This window comes from Staurois parvus, unplaced genomic scaffold (genome assembly GCF_062004578.1).
Source record: "Staurois parvus isolate SC_StPar_1 unplaced genomic scaffold, SC_StPar_1.0 ptg000586l, whole genome shotgun sequence".
In the NCBI taxonomy this organism is placed as follows: Eukaryota; Metazoa; Chordata; class Amphibia; order Anura; family Ranidae; genus Staurois; species Staurois parvus.
This window is the reverse complement of record NW_028318382.1, coordinates 906,407-925,652: the sequence shown is the minus strand read 5'-3', so window position 1 is coordinate 925,652 and position 19,246 is coordinate 906,407. Positions and strand designations below refer to the sequence as shown.

The 19,246-nt window shown below is 41.7% G+C and overlaps 1 protein-coding gene across 21 annotated transcripts in view; it reads left to right on the top strand.

Annotated features, from left to right (window-relative positions):
• CAMK2B (calcium/calmodulin dependent protein kinase II beta) overlaps window positions 1-19,246 on the top strand; it is a 208,684-nt gene that overhangs the window by 113,682 nt on the left and 75,756 nt on the right. For all 21 annotated transcript variants that reach the window (XM_089692420.1, XM_089692427.1, XM_089692417.1 and 18 more), the window contains exon 4: window positions 9,650-9,704. In XM_089692420.1, coding sequence (XP_089548546.1) covers window positions 9,650-9,704 — 55 coding nt within the window. The remainder of the gene's footprint in view (window positions 1-9,649; window positions 9,705-19,246) is intronic.

The window sequence follows — 19,246 nt, the reverse complement described above, 5'->3', positions numbered from 1 at the left end:
AGATATCCCTTTCTGGGCCTTATGGTACCTTCATTCAAGGTTGTTCCTTTTTCTCAGTTCTACTTAAGGCTTCTTCAACACAACATTCTGTTGGCCTGGAACAAACACACTTCTCGCGATCTTCCAATGCTTCTCTCTAGCCAAGCAAAGGATTTCCATAGCTTGGTGGATTTCCAACCCAGCCTTGGAAATGGAAATGTTGTTTTTTCCATAATCATGGAGGGTAGTTACAACAGAAGCTAGCCTCGTAGGCTGGGGAGCAGTGTTCCAATCTTTCAAGGCTCAAGCAATGTGGTGCCCAAAAGAAAAAAAACTCTCCATCAACATTCTGGAATGCTGAGCAAAACTATCTCTGCCTCACTGGACCTCCCTTGTTCAGGGACACTCGATCAGGGTACAATCAGACAATGCTACAGCAGTGCTCTTTATCAATCATCAGGAGTTAGACAGCCTTAAAGTGGTTGTGATCTCCAAAAGGAATAAAGCAAATCCTTATGTAATGTGTGCTTGCCCCAGTCCATAGCACCTAATGTGGATCCTAGCTGTTCTCTCCTTCCTTTGCTATCTGCATCTATCTTTTCTGACAGTTTTCCTTCACATAAGGCAATGCCTGATGATGACCCGCCCCCTCCTCAAGCACACAGCAGGTGATTGACAACCTCATATGTGCATGTTTCCCAGTGAAAGTGTGTAGAGGGGCATCCGTCCATTCCCTTTATTCAGGTCTCTGCTCTGTGCTAGACAGTGTGTGATCTCAGATCCCCACCCCTGCCTCCTGGAAGCTATAGAACTACCATCTGATGTGTTTACTAGAGATGAGCGAATCGAACATGACGAAGTGGAATTCGTTCCGAAGATTTGGAAAAATTCGATTCGCGACGAATCCGAAGATTAGCAAACTTCGGATGCACGAATCGAATTTTCCCAAAAATGGCGGCGACATGTGTGACGACGGAGAAAATGGACAGAGAAGATGGGGCGGGGATCTCTGGGAAGGCGCGCAGACAAGGCGTGCTGACCCATAATGCATTCATGACATGTGATCGCATTAGCCAATCAGCAGCCAGCCAGCACTGTGTAATGGTGGAGCTATAAATCGCGGCCATCTTAGAATTCTCCATTAGCCTACGGTCATTCAAGAGAGACAGACCTGTGTGTATTAAGGGACAGAGTTAGGGCCACAGAGACTTTAGGGCCACAGAATCGTTACTCAGGGACACAGAATCGTTACTCAGGGACACAGAATCGTTACTCAGGGACACAGAATCGTTACTTAGGGCCACAGCTATCAAAGAATCGAAAATTTAAAGTGACATACACCCTTTTTTTTTTTGGTGGCTGTCGTGCACAGTTGGTGCTGCAGTTTGCCGATTGTGCAAAATAAACTGACTTTCTGCTTCACAACCACTATTGTACGTTCAAAGAGTTAAATCCATTTACACGCCGGCTGGCGGTAATATTTTTTGGGTGATTAGTGCATTCCAGTGACAGAAACGTACAGTTTCCAGCCAACGGCAAGCTGCAATTGACCGATTGTGTACAATAAACTGACTTTCTGCTTCACAACCACTATTGTACGTTCAAAGAGTTAGATCCATTTACACGCCAGGTGGCGGTAATATTTTTTGGGTGATTAGTGCATTCCAGTGACATAAACGTACAGTTTCCAGCCAACGGCAAGCTGCAATTGACCGATTGTGCTAAATAAACTGACTTTCTGCTTCACAACCACTATTGTACGTTCAAAGAGTTAAATCCATTTACACGCCGGCTGGCGGTAATATTTTTTGGCCCCCTGTACCGGCTCCTCATGAACGTGGTTCAGCGGGTTTGCATCACTTAACGGCAAATCGTTGACAAACGCTGGGACGTTCAGTGTTGTGCGCATTAAGCCATACACCAAAGGGCAGCACAGACCTGTTATTACTCGCTCAAGCATGGCTGAACAAAACCAGTCTCTACCACAAATTGGACCCAGACCTGCCCAGGGTCTCGTAAGTAGATTGCACGGAGGAGTAGAGTTCGTTATTGGAATTAACTGTGAGGGACTTTTAAACCTAGGCCTGTGTATGGCCTTCAATTGAAGCTGCTTCTGCTCCGCCACTCTGCCATTGGACTCTTGATAGTCGTCTCCCCACGCTGCTGCTGGGGGGACTTTTTAACATAGGCCTCTGTATGGCCTTCAATTTTAGCTGCTTACGCTCCGCCACTCTGCCAGGGGCCCCCGTACCGACTCCTCATGCTGCTGCCAGGCCCGTAATCTGTCATGGGCACCTGTACCGCCTCCTCATGCTGCTGCCAGGTCCAGAGTGTGTCATGGGTCCCTGTACGGCCTCCCATTGCTGCTGTCTCCATCGCCACACTCTGCCATGTGCCACTTTCAGGTCTCCTCACACTGCTGGTGGGTTCCATTTTGTCATAGGGTGCTGTATGGCCTCCCATTGCTGCTGCCTCCACCGCCACACTGTGGCTCCACACTCTGGTTTTGGCCCCGTGACTGCCCAAATGAGTGAAGTGTGCGGTGATTCTAAGATCGACGGCACTCATCTGCATGTCATACTGACTGACAGTATTATTTCTCTTCCCCAGCAGACTCCAAGGGCATTTAAATTAAAGGTACAGTGTTCTGCACTAATATAAAGGCTCTCTGAAGCCTAGAAACACCCTTTTTATAAGTTAAATTCGCAGCGAATATATTCGGCTCGAAGCGAATTTATTCGGCGAATCAGCCGAACCGAATTTTTGAATAATTCGCTCATCTCTAGTGTTTACTTTGAAAGGCTTTGGAGACAAAAAGGGCTACAGATTTACAGGTTCTGCTTATGTGGGAGGAATTTCTTAATGATCATGTATTTCCTCAGACTAGTCACATCAGTGGACTTATATAAAGTTTTTTTTAATCAATTTAAAGATATTAAGTCTGATTCTCTCCTGGGGAGAGAACAACTGACCAGCAATCTCTGCTTTTCACATTCGAGGAGTGGACAATTGACAGGTAGATCTCCTCAGCCATCATAGCCTGGACCAGAGAGAATGGTCCCTTCATCTCAACATCTTCAATCTCATATGACCAGGACCAAGGATCCTTTAGCACTGACATCAGATGCCCTAGTAATTCCCTGGACTCCATTTAAGGTAATATATGCCTTCCTCCAGGTGTGGATTTTTCTTTGGCTACGGGGGATTCTCATTGCAGGTAAGTAAAAATTCCAATTATCTTAATTGTACAGTACAGACACAGGCTGGATATCCATAGACCCTGGGATATTTCCAAGCAATTAAACAGAGGGGTGGCCAACAACAAGGCAAACAGAACAGTGAAAAACATGTCCAACAAAACAAACAAGGGTCAAATACTGAGCACTGAACTGGTCCAGAAGAACCTGGTACACCAACATATTAAAACCCCTGGAGACTACCCCTGGTCTCTCCCAAATAGGCCATGCCTGCTGTCTCAAGGCCAATCCTGCTTCTCAGTCATTAACTTTAATGGCATGGCTGTTGAAACACAAGTTTCTCACCTCAGCCAGAAAAGCTGATCTGCTTAAATTGTACAACAGTACCTGTAAATCACTTTCAGCCTGGTGTGAACACAAGCTTTTAAATCTCAGAGATCACTCTGTACTTCACATTATGGTCTTCCTACAGTCAGGACTTGGCCAGAATTTGGCCTTTAGAACTCTTAAGAAACAAATTTCAACCTTATCCATTCTATTTCAGAAATCTTTGGCTTTGCTTTCCCTTTGCTTTCCCTTGTTAGAACATTTATTTAAGGTGTGTCATGGATCAAGGCCTCATTACAGGACTCTGTGCTTCCTTGGGATATTAATTTGGTTCTCTTTGTCCTGCAGAAACCACCCTCTGAATCTATTAGATACCTCTCCTTGAGTGATCTCCCTAGAAAAGCGGCCTTCTTGGTGACTATCATGTTTGTCTGGTGTGTTTTTGAGTTAGCAGCTTTTTTTTTCGTAAAGAGCCTTTCCTGATTCTTCACAAAGATAAAGTAGTCTTGTGGTCAAGACCCTATTTTCTACCTAAGGGGGGGTGTCAGGCTTCCACCTTAATGAGGATATTGTCCCTCCTTCTTTGTGCCCTGCTTCAAAGGCCCCAAAGAAATTTCTCTCCATTGTCTGACGAGGTCAGAGCTGTAGGGTCCATCTGAAGCCACGGCATCTATCCAAAATATGGACTCTCTCTTTGCATTGCCGACAAGGTCTCATAAAGGGCACCCTGCTTCTAAGTCCTTTATTGCTAGTGTTTATGCTCTCAAAGATAAGGTACCTCCAGTACCAATACATACTCCCTGCACAGAAATAGTTTTTCTGGGCTTTCTGACATCAATTATCTATTACCCAGCTTTGCAAGGCCACCACCTGGTCTTTGGTTCATGTTTTCTGTACAAGGTGGATGTCCAGGCCTCTGTGGATGCAGCTTTCAGGCACAAGATTCTTGTAGCTGCACTCTGATTTAGATATTTGACCCTTGTTTATTTTGTTGGGCCTGTTGGCACTGTTCTGTTTGCCTTGTTGGGCCTGTTGGCACTGTTCTGTTTGTCTGGTTGTTGACCACCCATCTGCTTCAATGCTTCAGAATGTCCCAGGGTCTATAGATATCCAGCCTGTGTCTGGACTGTAAGATAATAGGTATTTTGACTTACCTGTAAATTCTGTATCTAGGAGTACAGCACAGAGAATGAGCCACTCTCCCCTTTGTTCCTGAGTTACTCTGCATTGCTTGCAAAAAAACTGAGGACTCATGGAGGAGGGTGGGATTATAGGAGTACACCCAGGGGATGTGTCCATCAAAACATTTTCCAGTGTTCAATCACCTAAGGGGAAGCAGACTAAAACCCAGTGTCTATAAATATCCAGTCTGTGTCCTGTACTGTACTGTACAAGATACAGAAATTACAGATACATCTAAATTCCACACAGTTTCACAACTGTTTTTAAGGAGCTATGACTGAAGAGAAGTTGCAATAAAGAGTACAATAAATAGCCTCTATGCATAAGTACTGATAGATGGGACAGCAAGAGGAAAAGCATACCTGTAGATAAAATAAAAGATAACCTTGTGCATAAAGTAAAATAAAATATATATATATATATATATATATATATATATATATATATATATATATATATATATATTAGTTGTGACATCTTGAAAACAATCTGAAAACTAGACATGCTGTAAAATTACAATAAAAATCGAGCTGCACTGCCCCTTTAAGAATAAAAAAAAAACAAACATCCCAGTGCTCAGTACATACCAAACATAAGATAAACAGCTATTAATAAATAACAAATTAAATCTATAGTCTCAAAAGGAAAATCCCAAAGAGATGAGAATGTTCTGACATGACCACTAGAGACAATTTAGTGCTGCAGGAAGAGTGATACTGCTCCAAAACCACTTCACACTAATGTTAAACACATTCCTTACCAAAAGGACTGATCAATCAGGCTGTCACAGTCCAGTAAAGATTCCTATATAATATTCTCAGTGGGAGGAATGAACAAACAGAAGAAATCCCATAGTGTAGTATAAAGAAAACATAATATAATTTATATGAAAATTATACCTACAATGGCCGAGAATTACATCCACGTATATCTCAATACAAAAGCACCACCGGATCCACCATCAGTGTGCAAAATGAGTCATGTGTCTGGCTTTGCCCAACGTATTTCTCTCTAATGAGCATCTTCAGGGGATAGAGGCTCGTTCACACTGGAACACGGTGCTGGAAACCCACATTCTGTACATATTTCCTGCACTGCGTTCAAAATGCATTGGGTGTACGATCTGTTGCTGGTGTAAATATGAACCTAACAACACCCCAAATGCATATCGCAAATGCAGTGCGTTTTCCTGCATTGGATCGCATGGTACTGCAGTGTAGTGCACTTTTGTAAAGTAGCACATGCACTACTTTTAGTGCGATCCATTGCGATTTCAGCCAATTCAAATGAATAGGCTGAAAATCACACTACATCGCAGTGGAATGGCACAGGAAAGTGGAACACTTTTCTGTGTGATTCAGGCGTGAACTGACCCTAAAAAATAAAACTAATGCTGCCACCGCATCTAATGATTGCTAAACTGCAATATATTACATTTTTTATTTTGGGTTTAATAATGCTTTAAATGTTTTCACATTGTTGGTGTCCACATTTTTTGTGTAAGCCCTTTCTCTAGCTACTTTCTGTTCTATAAACAACCAATCTTTGAGGTTCCCATTAGTCCCCAAAGCCACAGATCCCTTTACTCCCCTGAAGCTGTAGAAATACAAAGTACAGATTTTCCTTCCAGCCAGGGAGGCATATTGTATATGTGGATTCCTGACTCCACCTATCTTAGTCTCTATGTGTAGTCTAGCACACTCCATATGCTGTCCTACTAGCGGTTAGCCGACAGCTAGCTAACAAAACTGACAAAAGCAGCGTTGTGTTTCATTCCAAAACTGAGTTTACTTCTGTGAATAATTCTGTAAAACTGCAATACAATCACATAAACTGACATTACAATATGTTTGTACACCATGTATATTACAAATGCATACAGAGATCACATTTTTTGCAATCAGCTACCTAAAAATCTCACTGGATACATTTAAATGTGATCTATCTATCTATGTGACTTTAACAAACACAATGGATGAACTTTCAGGCATATGTGTATCAAAGGGAGGAAGGAGGCCTTCACTGGCGTTCTTTTAGAAGCAAAATGGAACTGCAATGGTGAATGGAAATCTTTATTTTAACAAACCGAGACACTGCCTCTTCTTTATTGATAAGGGTGCAATAATAAAAACAGGTGCAGTTGCAGTGAATGCCCAATAGATGACGCCGTACTCAACGCAATGATGATATACAATGTACAGAACACTCCCCATCATCATATAACTGAAATACTGAAAACAGATGCAGATTAGCAATATTTCTACCAATGTGTGTATTATCTCCAGGTCTGGCATACTCTGAAGTCTGTACGCTTGTTTGGCCCAAGCAAACAGGTCTGAGCATATATAATAATAGCCATCCCAGGTTCATGGCCAAGCTAGAAAGGTGCCACTATTGTTCAATTCACAGCCAGTCGCATGTTTAGAGACACGAATATGAACACTGGAGTATACTGGAGCCAGAGGGTATAATAAACATTGCCAGAGAGTGGTATGCTGCTTGGCTGAATCTGAGGTCTGCATTTATTTTAGACTTTTGCAGTGAGGGTATGGATAGGAGTGGAACAAAAGTGAACTTGCACATTAAAGTGTTTGGAAACCTAAAACTTTTTCATGTATTAGATAAAGTGGAGAAGGATTAGAATCTCTAATGTTGGGTTTTTACTGCTATTTGGGTCTCTGTAAGCCCGGGTTTTCATACACTCACCGACCACTGTATTAGGTACACCTTGCTAGTACTGGGTTGCGCCACTTTTGCCTTCAGAGCTGCCTTAATTCTTCATCGCATTGATTCATTAAGGTGTTGAAAATATTCCTCAGAGATTTTGGTCCATATTGACACAATAGCATCATGCTGTTGCTGCAGATTTGTTGGCTGCACATCCATGAACCTTTGATACAAGGCAGGATGGATCCATGCTTTCATGTTGTTTATGCCAAATTCTGACTCTACCATCTGAATGCCACAGCTGAAATTGAGACTCTTCAGACTAGGCAACTTTTTCCAATCTTCTATTGTCCAATTTTGGTGAGCCTGTGCGAACTGTAGCCTCCATTTCCTGTTCTCAACTGACAGGAGTTGCGCCCAGTGTGTTTTTCTGCAGCTGTATCCCATCTGCTTCACGGTTCGACGTGTTGTGTGTTGAGAGATGGTATTCTGCATATCTTGGTTGTAACAAGTGGTTATTTGAGTTACTGTTGCCTTCTATCATCTCAAACTAGTCTGCCCATTCTCCACTGACCTCTGACATCAACAAGGCATTTTCGTCCACACTGGATATTTTCTCTTTTTCTGACCATTCACTGTAAATCCTAGAGATGGTTGTGCATGAAAATCCCAGTAGATCAGCAGTTTGGGAAATACTGAGACCAGACTGTCTGGCGGCATCAACTGTGCCTCGTTCAAAGTCGCTTCTTCCCCTTTCTGATGCTTGGTTTGAACTTCAGCAAGTCGTCTTCACCACGTCTAGATGCCTAAATGCATTGAGTTGCTGCCATGTGATTGGCTGATTAACAATTTGTGTGTCCAAGCAATTCAACAGGAGTACCTAATAAAGTGGCCAGTGAGTGTGTGTATGGGGTAGGTTTGCAGTGCGATTTGTACAAGACTCTCGTTTGATTTGGTTCAGTGGTTGAGGTACAATTCCAATGCAAATTGCTAAAGTGTATGACATTGGAAATCGCACCTGAACCGGACTGAAAATGGAACAGGACTCTTTTACATACAGTATATGAACGGGCTCCACAGTAAACCCTTTTGGTTTACATGTCATGCAAATCAGAGCGGTTAAAAATGCATCCGTATTTGCATATATGTGAACCGGGGCTTAGAGAGATTTCCCCTCAAATTCTGGCCAGCTGACAACGGTCTGACAGGACAGAAAATGAGGTAAAGTTTGCAACAGGGTCACAGACAAAAATAAATACAATCGATAGATAAATAGATCTAGAATGCTTTCTAGTATTGCCCTACTCTATTAAAGAAAATCATTTTTATTTACCTGCTTTTGTAGAGTTTCCCTTATTTTCAAAAAAAGTTTTGGCTTGACATACACTTTAAAGCAGTCTTTCTCAACCAGGGTGCCTTGAGGTTTCTTCAGGGGTGCCTTAGCAAAATGTCTAAAAATTGCCAAAAACTTGTATACAAGCCAGCAAGTGGAACAAGCCTGCCTTTTAGTTACACAAAGCCACAGGTTTTCATTGTGCACCATTATGACCTTCTAGCTGCCGGGGTCCTGACAACCAATGACATCATCAGTTGATAAGGAGGATGTCAGTTGCCTGCACAGCATCCTAGTTTGACCATCCCCTGGGAGCACTGAGGTCACATTAGCTCAGTGATGGAGAAAAAACTGAGGGAGAAGAGAAACATTGGAATACTACTCAGTACCAGTGTGCAAAAGTGCATTTGCTTTGAAAGAATAAGTCACTTCTAATGTTGGGTGTCCTACGTGTGTGGGTGTTGCTGCATTATATAAAACTATTAGAATGGTTTTTACCATTTTAGAATGGGGTGCCCTTTTAAAATTATGGACAGTCTTGAGGCACCCCATTTTATAATGGGGTGCCTTAAGACTGTCAATAATTTTATAGGGTGCCTTGGGACTGTCCATAATTGTATAGGGTTCCTCGAGACTGCCCATAATATTAAAGTGCCTTGACTGAAAAAAAGGTTGGGAAACTGCTTTAAAAAATGAACAAATCATTTCTACTTATATACATTCTGATCTGAAAATAAATTTGAAAAAATTAAGCTGAATAAAGAAGCACTGTAAAAAACCTGCTTGGCCTGACCCCATAGGTATATACAGTAGGAGATTTATTAAACTGAGGTTAAAGTAAACAGAGCATGCTTTCTGACTATAACACAGTGGCAGTATTCTCTAGATCACATTGGTTTTTCATTGACGGGATTATTTGTTGCATGAAACTACTGTTCAAATGTATATTTTGTTTTTTTTGCAGTACGTCTCCATGACAGTATATCAGAGGAGGGTTTCCACTATCTCATCTTTGACCTGTAAGTGCATTGCTGTCTTATTATTTTCAAATAATGGTGGAGAAATATAATAATGTTAACACAATAATATTCAAAGATGCTTCTAGATTTCACTGGCTTGAGTAGAACAAAAGAGTTTAGAAAGAGTAAAATTATAAAAGATTAATTGGGTTACTATAGCATTTTATACTTTTAAAAGACTTATAGGCAGCAATGTTTTTGTGCCCAGATTAGAGTTTTCTATAGACCATTAAAATAACCCTGACATATAAAAAATATAAGGGCTTACATTTTGATGTCCTTTGAAATGTTAGTTTGGTTTTCTATGCTGACCTTTTGGCTTCAAAACTTTGAATCACTGACCTAGAGCAAGCATGCTAATAGGCAGTCTGAATTCCTTATCTATATACTTGTTCCAAGTCAGTGACTCAAAGTATTAACAACAGTAAAGCCAGCCACAGATGGATCGAATTTTGTCTGGTTCAGCAGGCACTGGCCCTACTTCGATCCATTTATGGGCAGGCATGAACCAAACACGCACTAAAAATGCAGCAAGCAGGACTTTTAAAATCGGAGCAAAATGTAACTGACTGGTGTGAAATGTTCCATAGGATGTAAAGGTATGCATTATGTGTATTTACAACAGAGCAGTGTGAAACCAGCCAAAAATGCAACTAATGGTGTGAAGAGTTCCATAGGATTTAAAGGGATGCATTTCTCATACATTTTCCTTCTGCTTATTTTTAGCTCAAAAACTGATCATAAACTGGTCAGTGTGAAAGGGCCCTAAATCGACTTCTGTACAACCAGCCTGCTGGAAAATATTTGCTTGATCGGTGCTGCCAGCTTTAGCAAGCAGTGTTGATGAGTATATTTTTACAGCGGGGAACTCTATCTGCTGTCAAAATACGTTAGCTCCGCAAAAGGGATTTCCTCATCCATCTTGAATATGTGGATGAGAGAATCAATTAATTTTCTTTCATTCAACTGATTGGTTGAGCAAAAAAAAATAAATCATGTATAGCCTGCCTAAGCATACAAGCCACACTACTATGATGTTCATAATAAAAGTTTGGCTACTACTATGTTCAGAATAAAGACACCATACATGTTTCTTTCATGCCAGGCGTACTTGAAGATGTTTAAAATGGTATTTAATCCAAAAGCAACTATTTAATATATTTCAGCTTTGGCTGCGTTCATTATCTTTTTTAGACTTTCTTTCCTTTGTTTTCATCTGGTGATCCTCCAGTTAAAGTGGTTCTAAAGACAAAAGATTTTTTTTTGTTACCTTAATGCCTTCTGCATGTAGTTGCTCCCCATCCTGACCAGGCCAATTTTTGCGTTACAGCGCTGTGTTACTTTAACTGACAATTGCGCGCTCATGCAATGCTGCACCCAAATTAAATTACATCTTTTTCTCACAAATTGAGCTTTCTTTGGTGGTATTTGATCGCCTGTGCGGTTTTTATTTTTTGCGCTATGAAAAAAAAGACAGACAATTTTGAGAAAAAAACAATATTTTTAACTTTTTGATATTAAACATGTCCAGTAAAAAAATGTAAAAGATCACATTTCGTTATAAATTTTGGCCAAAATGTATTCTGCAACATGTCTTTGCTAAAACAAATCCCAATACATGTAAATTAATTAGTTATAGCATTTAAAAATGGTGTTCTATATACTGGGATTTTTTTATGTTTTATTTTTACTAGTAATGGCAGAGATCAGCGACCTATAGCGGGACTGCGGCAGACATTCTGACACTGGGAGGGAACTGACTTGGTGTTACTGACACAAAGCAGTGTACCTGAGCTGACAGGGAAGAGAACTGTTAGTAAACAAAAAAGTTATCCTCCCCGTCGGAGATCCTCGGTAATCACCAGGCGCTGGCGAGTAATCACTGGCCGGGACCCAGTAATTGACAGGCACAAATGGTGGAACGGGTAGGGGATGCGGGCCTCGCACATGCCCACTACCCAGAAACGCAAAATCACATATACATAAGTGATCTTGCGCACCCGTGCCGCCCTGTAGCAGTATTTCTGCTATAGGGCGGTTAGGAAGCGGTAAGTGCAAGCATAAAATACCTGTGTCTGTTTTCAGATCACTTCCTGTATGCCTGAGGAGGCCCTGAGATTCTTAGGTCTAGGCAGTATAAAGGGCCTTCACTCCTCTCCTAGTTGAAATTAAGCCCTGCCCCCTCCTCACTTTAAGGCCTGCCCCGTGATAAAACCATCAAATGGCAGAGCCTCTACTGGCCTTTTTTTGTCAACCTTTTTTACAGTGTGTTTTGTTTTCCAAGACAACAGGTAAACTTTGAGTTATCGGTACATGCTTTATTATCTTTATGCTGTAACTTTTGAATGCTCTGCTCAATTAGAAAATCTAACAATACACTTGAAGAGTTGCTTTAAAACCTACCCCTAACCTATCTATATTAACTTTAACCAGAATCCCCCACCACTACATCGGAGCTGCAGTAAAATACCCGGTGCATCTGGATATGGAGGAGCCTATGACCTCCTCCCATAATTCAGTGCTTAGGCCTTGGTGGCCAATGACCAGGCCCAAATATTGTCACAAAGGGTTACAGAGTTACATAGTTAGTCTGGCTGAAAAAAGACAAGTGTCCATCCAGTTCAATCATAAAAAAAAAAAAAAGTTATAATCCTACACCCACAGTTGATCCAGAAGAAGGCAAAAAATCCAGCAAAGCACGTTCCAATTTGCTCCTGCAGGTGAAAAAAATCCTTCCTGATCCCCTGAGAGGCAATCGGATATTCCCTGGATCAACTTTACCTATAAATAGTAACCAGTTATATTATATTTATCCAATATAATGTATCCGACATAATACATCATGTGCAAGCTTTGACCCTACCCAACATGAAACAAGGTTAGGACTGAAAAATAATAAAACATTGTGGGACTGTGGAGAGGGTAAGTAAAAGTGGGTCAGAGGTGGACTTTAAAGAGTCACTGTAAAAATGGTGGAACTAAGGGTCGGTGCTAAACAGGTGTTGAGAGGGGATGTATTAGCAGAAGTTTAGTTTGATCACTGGGGGCTTTTTAACCATTCTCTACATCAGAACATACCATCCACTTTAGAAAATCCCATGCCACAGCATATGGAGAACATACTTGTGCACATAGTGGATGGAGACTATTGAAGAAACCTAATGTTTAAACTTGTGCTATGTTGTGGAGCAGTTCATTCACTTGATCTTCAACTTCTATAGTTAATGGCAGTCATTGAAACAGAATATATTCTAATATAGTACAAATGTATATGTAGCACTATCCCCTTAGGGATTGCTGATGAATTGGGTCCCCCTATAGTCCTGCACAGCCAGTCATTCAGCATTTTCCACACAAGCTTGCATTCAGATACAGAAAGCAGTCCCTGAGCTTTGGTTTTGTTATTTGAGGGGTTTAGAACTTGGATAGGGTAAGGGGGGGGGGGGGGTAAAGGATGCCCAAGGGAGCCGATAACTGAGGACAACTTTCCTGAAACTATTCACAAGCTTCTCTTGTCTGATGCAGTCTCTGTTGGGAGTGCTAGTCAGTATCTCCTAGTTGTACCACCCCAGACCCTAGATGAACACCTCTTCACCCAGCAATCTGTAGACTTTCTTCTTGAGCAGGGGATCTGGCTCCTGTCCCTTTAGTTGAGGTGGACAGTCACTAGTAGGGAATTAATATGGTTTCCCACCAGAGCTGACTAACCTTACATATTTCATATTTTTGTAATTGAACTGCTCATGTTGCCATTTTGTCTGTTGTCTAGCTGTATAATCATGCTATCATGCAGAGGTTTAAAATTTCTACATTATTATTATTATACAGTATTTATAAAGCGCCAATGGTTCGCTCAGTGCTGTACATTACAAAGGGGGACAGAACATGTGACAGAACAATACCAATACAACGCAAAACATGAGGGGATTGAGGGCCCTGCTCTTTTGAGCTTACAATCTAGGAACATAATAAAGTATCATCAGTAAAAACAGCAACTGTGATGTCAATTATTTTAAAATCAGTCTAGAGTAATAATTACAGCACTGTTATAGAAGTCACATATTAACCAGTAGTTAATCACAATAAAATAGCGACAGAAAGCAAAGAACAAACTGTAAGGTGATCACACAGGGCCTGATAAAAACAAGACACGTGACAGACTTGAGAAGTGCTTTTGTAGGTTGAGCCAATTATATAACTGGAGAGTAAATGGGACCAATTTTAACCTACAAAAATGTAATTTTTCTGCATGCAGAGATGCTCCCACATAATACAAGGCCTCTGTGCATCTGGTATAGTAACTGATCATTCCTTGTTCTAAAGTGAAAAGAGAGTTAGTTAACCCTTCTGTATTTTATTGAATTGTTGGTGAAATAACTGAGCTCTCCATTCTGCTTTTTCTGCAAAGGATTTTGGTGCAGGCACAGAGGAGGGGGGAACGCAGCCTATAAATACACCAGGCTGTGTTTGGTGTTACAGCTCTGTGGGCGTTAGATGAAGACAAGACATGAGTATTGCTGCTATACACTACATCTCTATCCTCCCCTGCAGCCACCTCTGCTATTCTTGGGCTGACCTCGCACGCAGCAACCCCACCAATCTACTCAGCTGGAACAATGCAAACTACCCCACACCCGTCACTTTTCTCTTCTTGTCCAGAATCCAGCACTTCTTCCACTGCATTTTCATCCTTGTGTATTAGTAATCACACTTTCATACACACTGCCATCAGTTTTGATTTATCTTGCATCCTCCTCTCAGAGGTCTGTGCTGATTTTACACCCACCTCTTTGTCAATTTCCATCATGTACTGTACCATTGTGCTGTTCCTCAAATACACACCTCTTGGTATACCCCCATTCTGACATGTACACCCCTTTGTTCTCTTCCTGTGCACATTCTGTCCCCCACTCCTGCACAATTTATGCTGCTCACCCTCCCTTTGCGCTTCTTTTGAAAGCAGGTGCTGCAGTGGCACTAGAACTCATCATTCTATATATAACACAGTGTGTAGCTTCCAAACCGTATTTAATTAGACAGATCCTTTAATAGCCCCCACCCTACTGAATGCCAATATCTTCTTTTTCTGACATTTTTATCTGCTGTGCCTTCACATCACTGAGTAAGTTTCTGTCCCTGTTTTAGCTTACCTGTTATTTAAAAAATAACTGTTCAGCAGCCCCAACATTCTAAAAGAAAGATGTAGCATATTTCAAGTGCATATTTTAAGTTAATATACAGTCAGGTCCATAAATATTGGGACATCGACACAATTCTAAAATTTTTGGCTCTATACACCACCACAATGGATTTGAAATGAAACGAACAAGATGTGCTTTAACTGTAGACTGCCAGCTTTAATTTGAGAGTATTTACATCCAAATCAGGTGAACGGTGTAGGAATTACAACAGTTTGCATATGTGCCTCCCACTTGTTAAGGGACCAAAAGTAATGGGACAGAATAATAATCATAAATCAAACTTTCACATTTTAATACTTGGTTGCAAATCCTTTGCAGTCAATTACAGCCTGAAGTCTGGAACGCATAGACATCCCCAAACGCTGGGTTTCATCCCTGGTGATGCTCTGCCAGGCCTCTGCTTCAACTGTCTTCAGTTCCTGCTTGTTCTTGGGGCATTTTCCCTTCAGTTTTGTCTTCAGCAAGTGAAATGCATGCTCAATCGGATTCACGTCAGGTGATTGACTTGGCCATTGCATAACATTCCACTTCTTTCCCTTAAAAAACTTTTTGGTTGCTTTTGCAGTATGCTTTGGGTCATTGTCCATCTGCACTGCGAAGCGGCGTCCAATGAGTTGTGAAGCATTTGGCTGAATATGAGCAGATAATATTGCCCGAAACACTTCAGAATTTATCCTGCTGCTTTTGTCAGCAGTCACATCATCAATAAATACAAGAGAACCAGTTCCACTGGCAGCCATACATGCCCACGCCATGACACTACCACCACCATGCTTCACTGATGAGGTGGTATGCTTAGGATCATGAGCAGTTCCTTTCCTTCTCCATACTCTTCTCTTCCCATCACTCTGGTACAGGTTGATCATAGTCTCATCTGTCCATAGGATGTTGTTCCAGAACTGTGAAGGCTTTTTTAGATGTCGTTTGGCAAACTCTAATCTGGCCTTCCTGTTTTTGAGGCTCACCAATGGTTTACATCTTGTGGTGAACCCTCTGTATTCACTCTGGTGAAGTCTTCTCTTGATTGTTGACTTTGACACACATACACCTACCTCCTGGAGAGTGTTCTTGATCTGGCCAACTGTTGTGAAGGGTGTTTTCTTCACCAGGGAAAGAATTCTTCGGTCATCCACCACAGTTGTTTTCCGCGGTCTTCCGGGTCTTTTGGTGTTGCTGAGCTCACCGATGCGTTCCTTCTTTTTAAGAATGTTCCAAACAGTTGTTTTGGCCACGCCTAATGTTTTTGCTATCTCTCTGATGGGTTTGTTTTGTTTTTTCAGCCTAATGATGGCTTGCTTCACTGATAGTGACAGCTCCTTGGATCTCATCTTGAGAGCTGACAGCAACAGATTCCAAATGCAAATAGCACACTTGAAATGAACTCTGGACCTTTTATCTGCTCATTGTAATTGGGACAATGAGGGAATAACACACGCCTGGCCATGGAACAGCTGAGAAGCCAATTGTCCCATTACTTTTGGTCCCTTAACAAGTGGGAGGCACATATGCAAACTGTTGTAATTCCTACACCGTTCACCTGATTTGGATGTAAATACCCTCAAATTAAAGCTGACAGTCTGCAGTTAAAGCACATCTTGTTTGTTTCATTTCAAATCCATTGTGGTGGTGTATAGAGCCAAAAATGTTAGAATTGTGTCCATGTCCCAATATTTATGGACCTGACTGTAGCAGTTTTTAACCTAAGTTAATTTTTTATGTATCTTTAACACTTTTTTTTTCAGGTACTTAAATAGCGCCATCAATTTATGCAGCACTTTACAAATATATTGTACATTCACATCAGTCCCTAACCCTCAAGGGGCATACATTCTAATTTTTATGTAACTTACATATTTTTTTTTAATTAGATATTGAGATTTGTAGATTATGTTTTACAGAGGCTCAGAATCTGTCTCAGCCTCATTCAATCTCTTTGCTTAACAGCTATTTTAGCTGGTTTGTAGACTTCCAGGGAGAAGGATTGGTAAAGCACAACCACTGTGTAGCACTGCAAAGCAGAAAGCTGTCTAAAGGTGTCTCTTTTGCTCCTCTATCCAGAGTGGAGACACTATAAGGGTCTATTCACACCAGGTCTCCTATGAACCTGGTTCATACCACCGGGTGCAGGAAGTGTGCAGTGGAAAGAAGTACGGCAGTCCATGCTTTTTTCCAGTGCATTGCAGTAGCAATGCACTACCTCGCACCGTGTGGTGGCCAATATAAATTAATAAAATGTCAATGCGACATTTCAAAAAAGTTTGTTAAAAAAAAAAAAGGAACCAGTGTGATGCACTGAGATTAGCGCATCAACACTCAAGTGACCCCACTGCACCACGCACCAGCCACTGCACTATAACACATTAGCCCTAAGACATGAAGTGTGTTACTATTTGTCTTTTCTGTAAAATCCTTTTCTAGGAATACATAACAGTACACAGGATAATTCTGAAACTAGTTATGCAGCAGCCTTCAGGTTATTGGACACTGGCAAAGCAAAGCTTTAAGGAAAGCCCTGTATGACCCTTCACACTCCCAGCATGTCTTCAGTTTGTAGCAAGCAATAACAAAGAGGATCATTGTTACTGTTAAGGGGGGAGGGAGTCCAGTGTCCTGTGATAAACTCAAAAAAAGGATTTTTAGGTAAGACAAAAATTTTGTTTTCATATTCGTACTTCACAGAACAGAGCATGTTAATTATGGAACCAATGGGTTTTTCAAAAGCAGTTCAACCAAGGAGCGACAAAACAGCAAACAAAGGACTAACAAGCCCAAGAAAAAACAAGGAAAACATGGATAAGGTCCTACAGCCTAAAGGGCTGCCTGAAGAACTGAAGCCAGCATCTGCTGAAACCTGGATGTCCACCTGGTAAAAGTTAACAAGCCTATGAACTGAGGACCAGGGGACAGCCTTGCAGACTTCAGAAACAGAAGCCTGATGATGAAAAGCCCAAGAAGCACAAACAGAACTAATTGAGTGTGAATTGACTATAAAAGGGAGAATAGGCCTATATGATGAGTCACAGAATCCATCCAGCAATATAATGGAACAAAAATCTGTCTGACCTTTGATGGTACTAAAGGCTAAACGCTGATCTAGACCTGTCCAGAGAGAACTTTCTGGGATGGAACTTTGTAGCCTCACATCAAGCAAAGTATACCTTCCAAATGTGATAGTAGATATTGTGGGAAGTCCATTTCCTAGCTTTCAGGAGTATCGAACCCCTCGTGTATTGTATTGTTACCATCTTGTCTCATGTTCTGTCCCCCTTGCTACTGTACAGCGCTGAGCAAACCCTTTGGCGCTATATAAATACTGTATATAAATAATAGGGATGACTGAATCTGATAGGCCTGTGTTTCTCAGGACCTGGGCCCCAACAGCTAAGCCGTTAAAGCTAATGACCAAAAACAAGATAGTAGGCTAGACCCTGGGACAAATGGTCTGAGCAGTCTGGGAGGGCACAGACAGGGTCTGCCAGGAGCCTGACAATGTCAGAATACCATGATCTTGTTGGCCAGTTCGTGCAGTGAGGATCACCACAATGCCTTCCCCTGGATTCTGCAGAGGATGCAAGGAAGGAGCTTCAGAGGGAGAAAGCAAAGATCAGGTTAAAATGATCCTACAGGATCACCAGAGCATCCATTACAAAGGCCTGATGATCCCAGGTCATGGTGACAATTATGTCCTGTCTGTTGTTGAACCTAGAAGCCAAGGTCCATGTCCAGCGTTTTCTACCTGCAATAGCAAGCCTGAAACACCACTGGGAGAAGAGACAATTCTCTATACTTTTAGTCCAGGCAGGCAGAGAATGGAGGAGCAGCTGGTCAGCCTCTAAGAAGAAAGAATGGCATGCACAGTTCAGCCCAGCAGAAAGGACGCTGTGCAGGCACTCTAGCGACCCTGGGCTATGGCCTTGGCCACAGAGAGGGTGCCAAGTTTAAAACTGCAAAAGGTGGTGGACTGTCCCCTGCTGCTAGCTGCAACAGAATAAGTTGCAGTCAGATCTCCTTAGTTAACCCTGAAGGGAAGGGAGCACAGCATGGCACTAAGCTCCTGGGTAGAGCTAAATCCCTTGGTGACCTCGCAACTCACATATCTCCCATGTCAGTCTAGAGTGGATTGTAGGGACAAGCCCCATTCAGATCATAGCCCTCCCAGTGTGGTCACCCCCCAAGGGATTCTCTAAGGAGTATTCCACAGAAAGATGAACCACAGGAACCTTCAGGTAATTCAACGTGTTGAACTACATCTTCCTGATGGGTGACTGAACCGATCCAGAAATCTGTAAAAAAAAATCCGCAGTGGCTATGTGGCAGCTAGAAATCATGCTAGAATAGTTT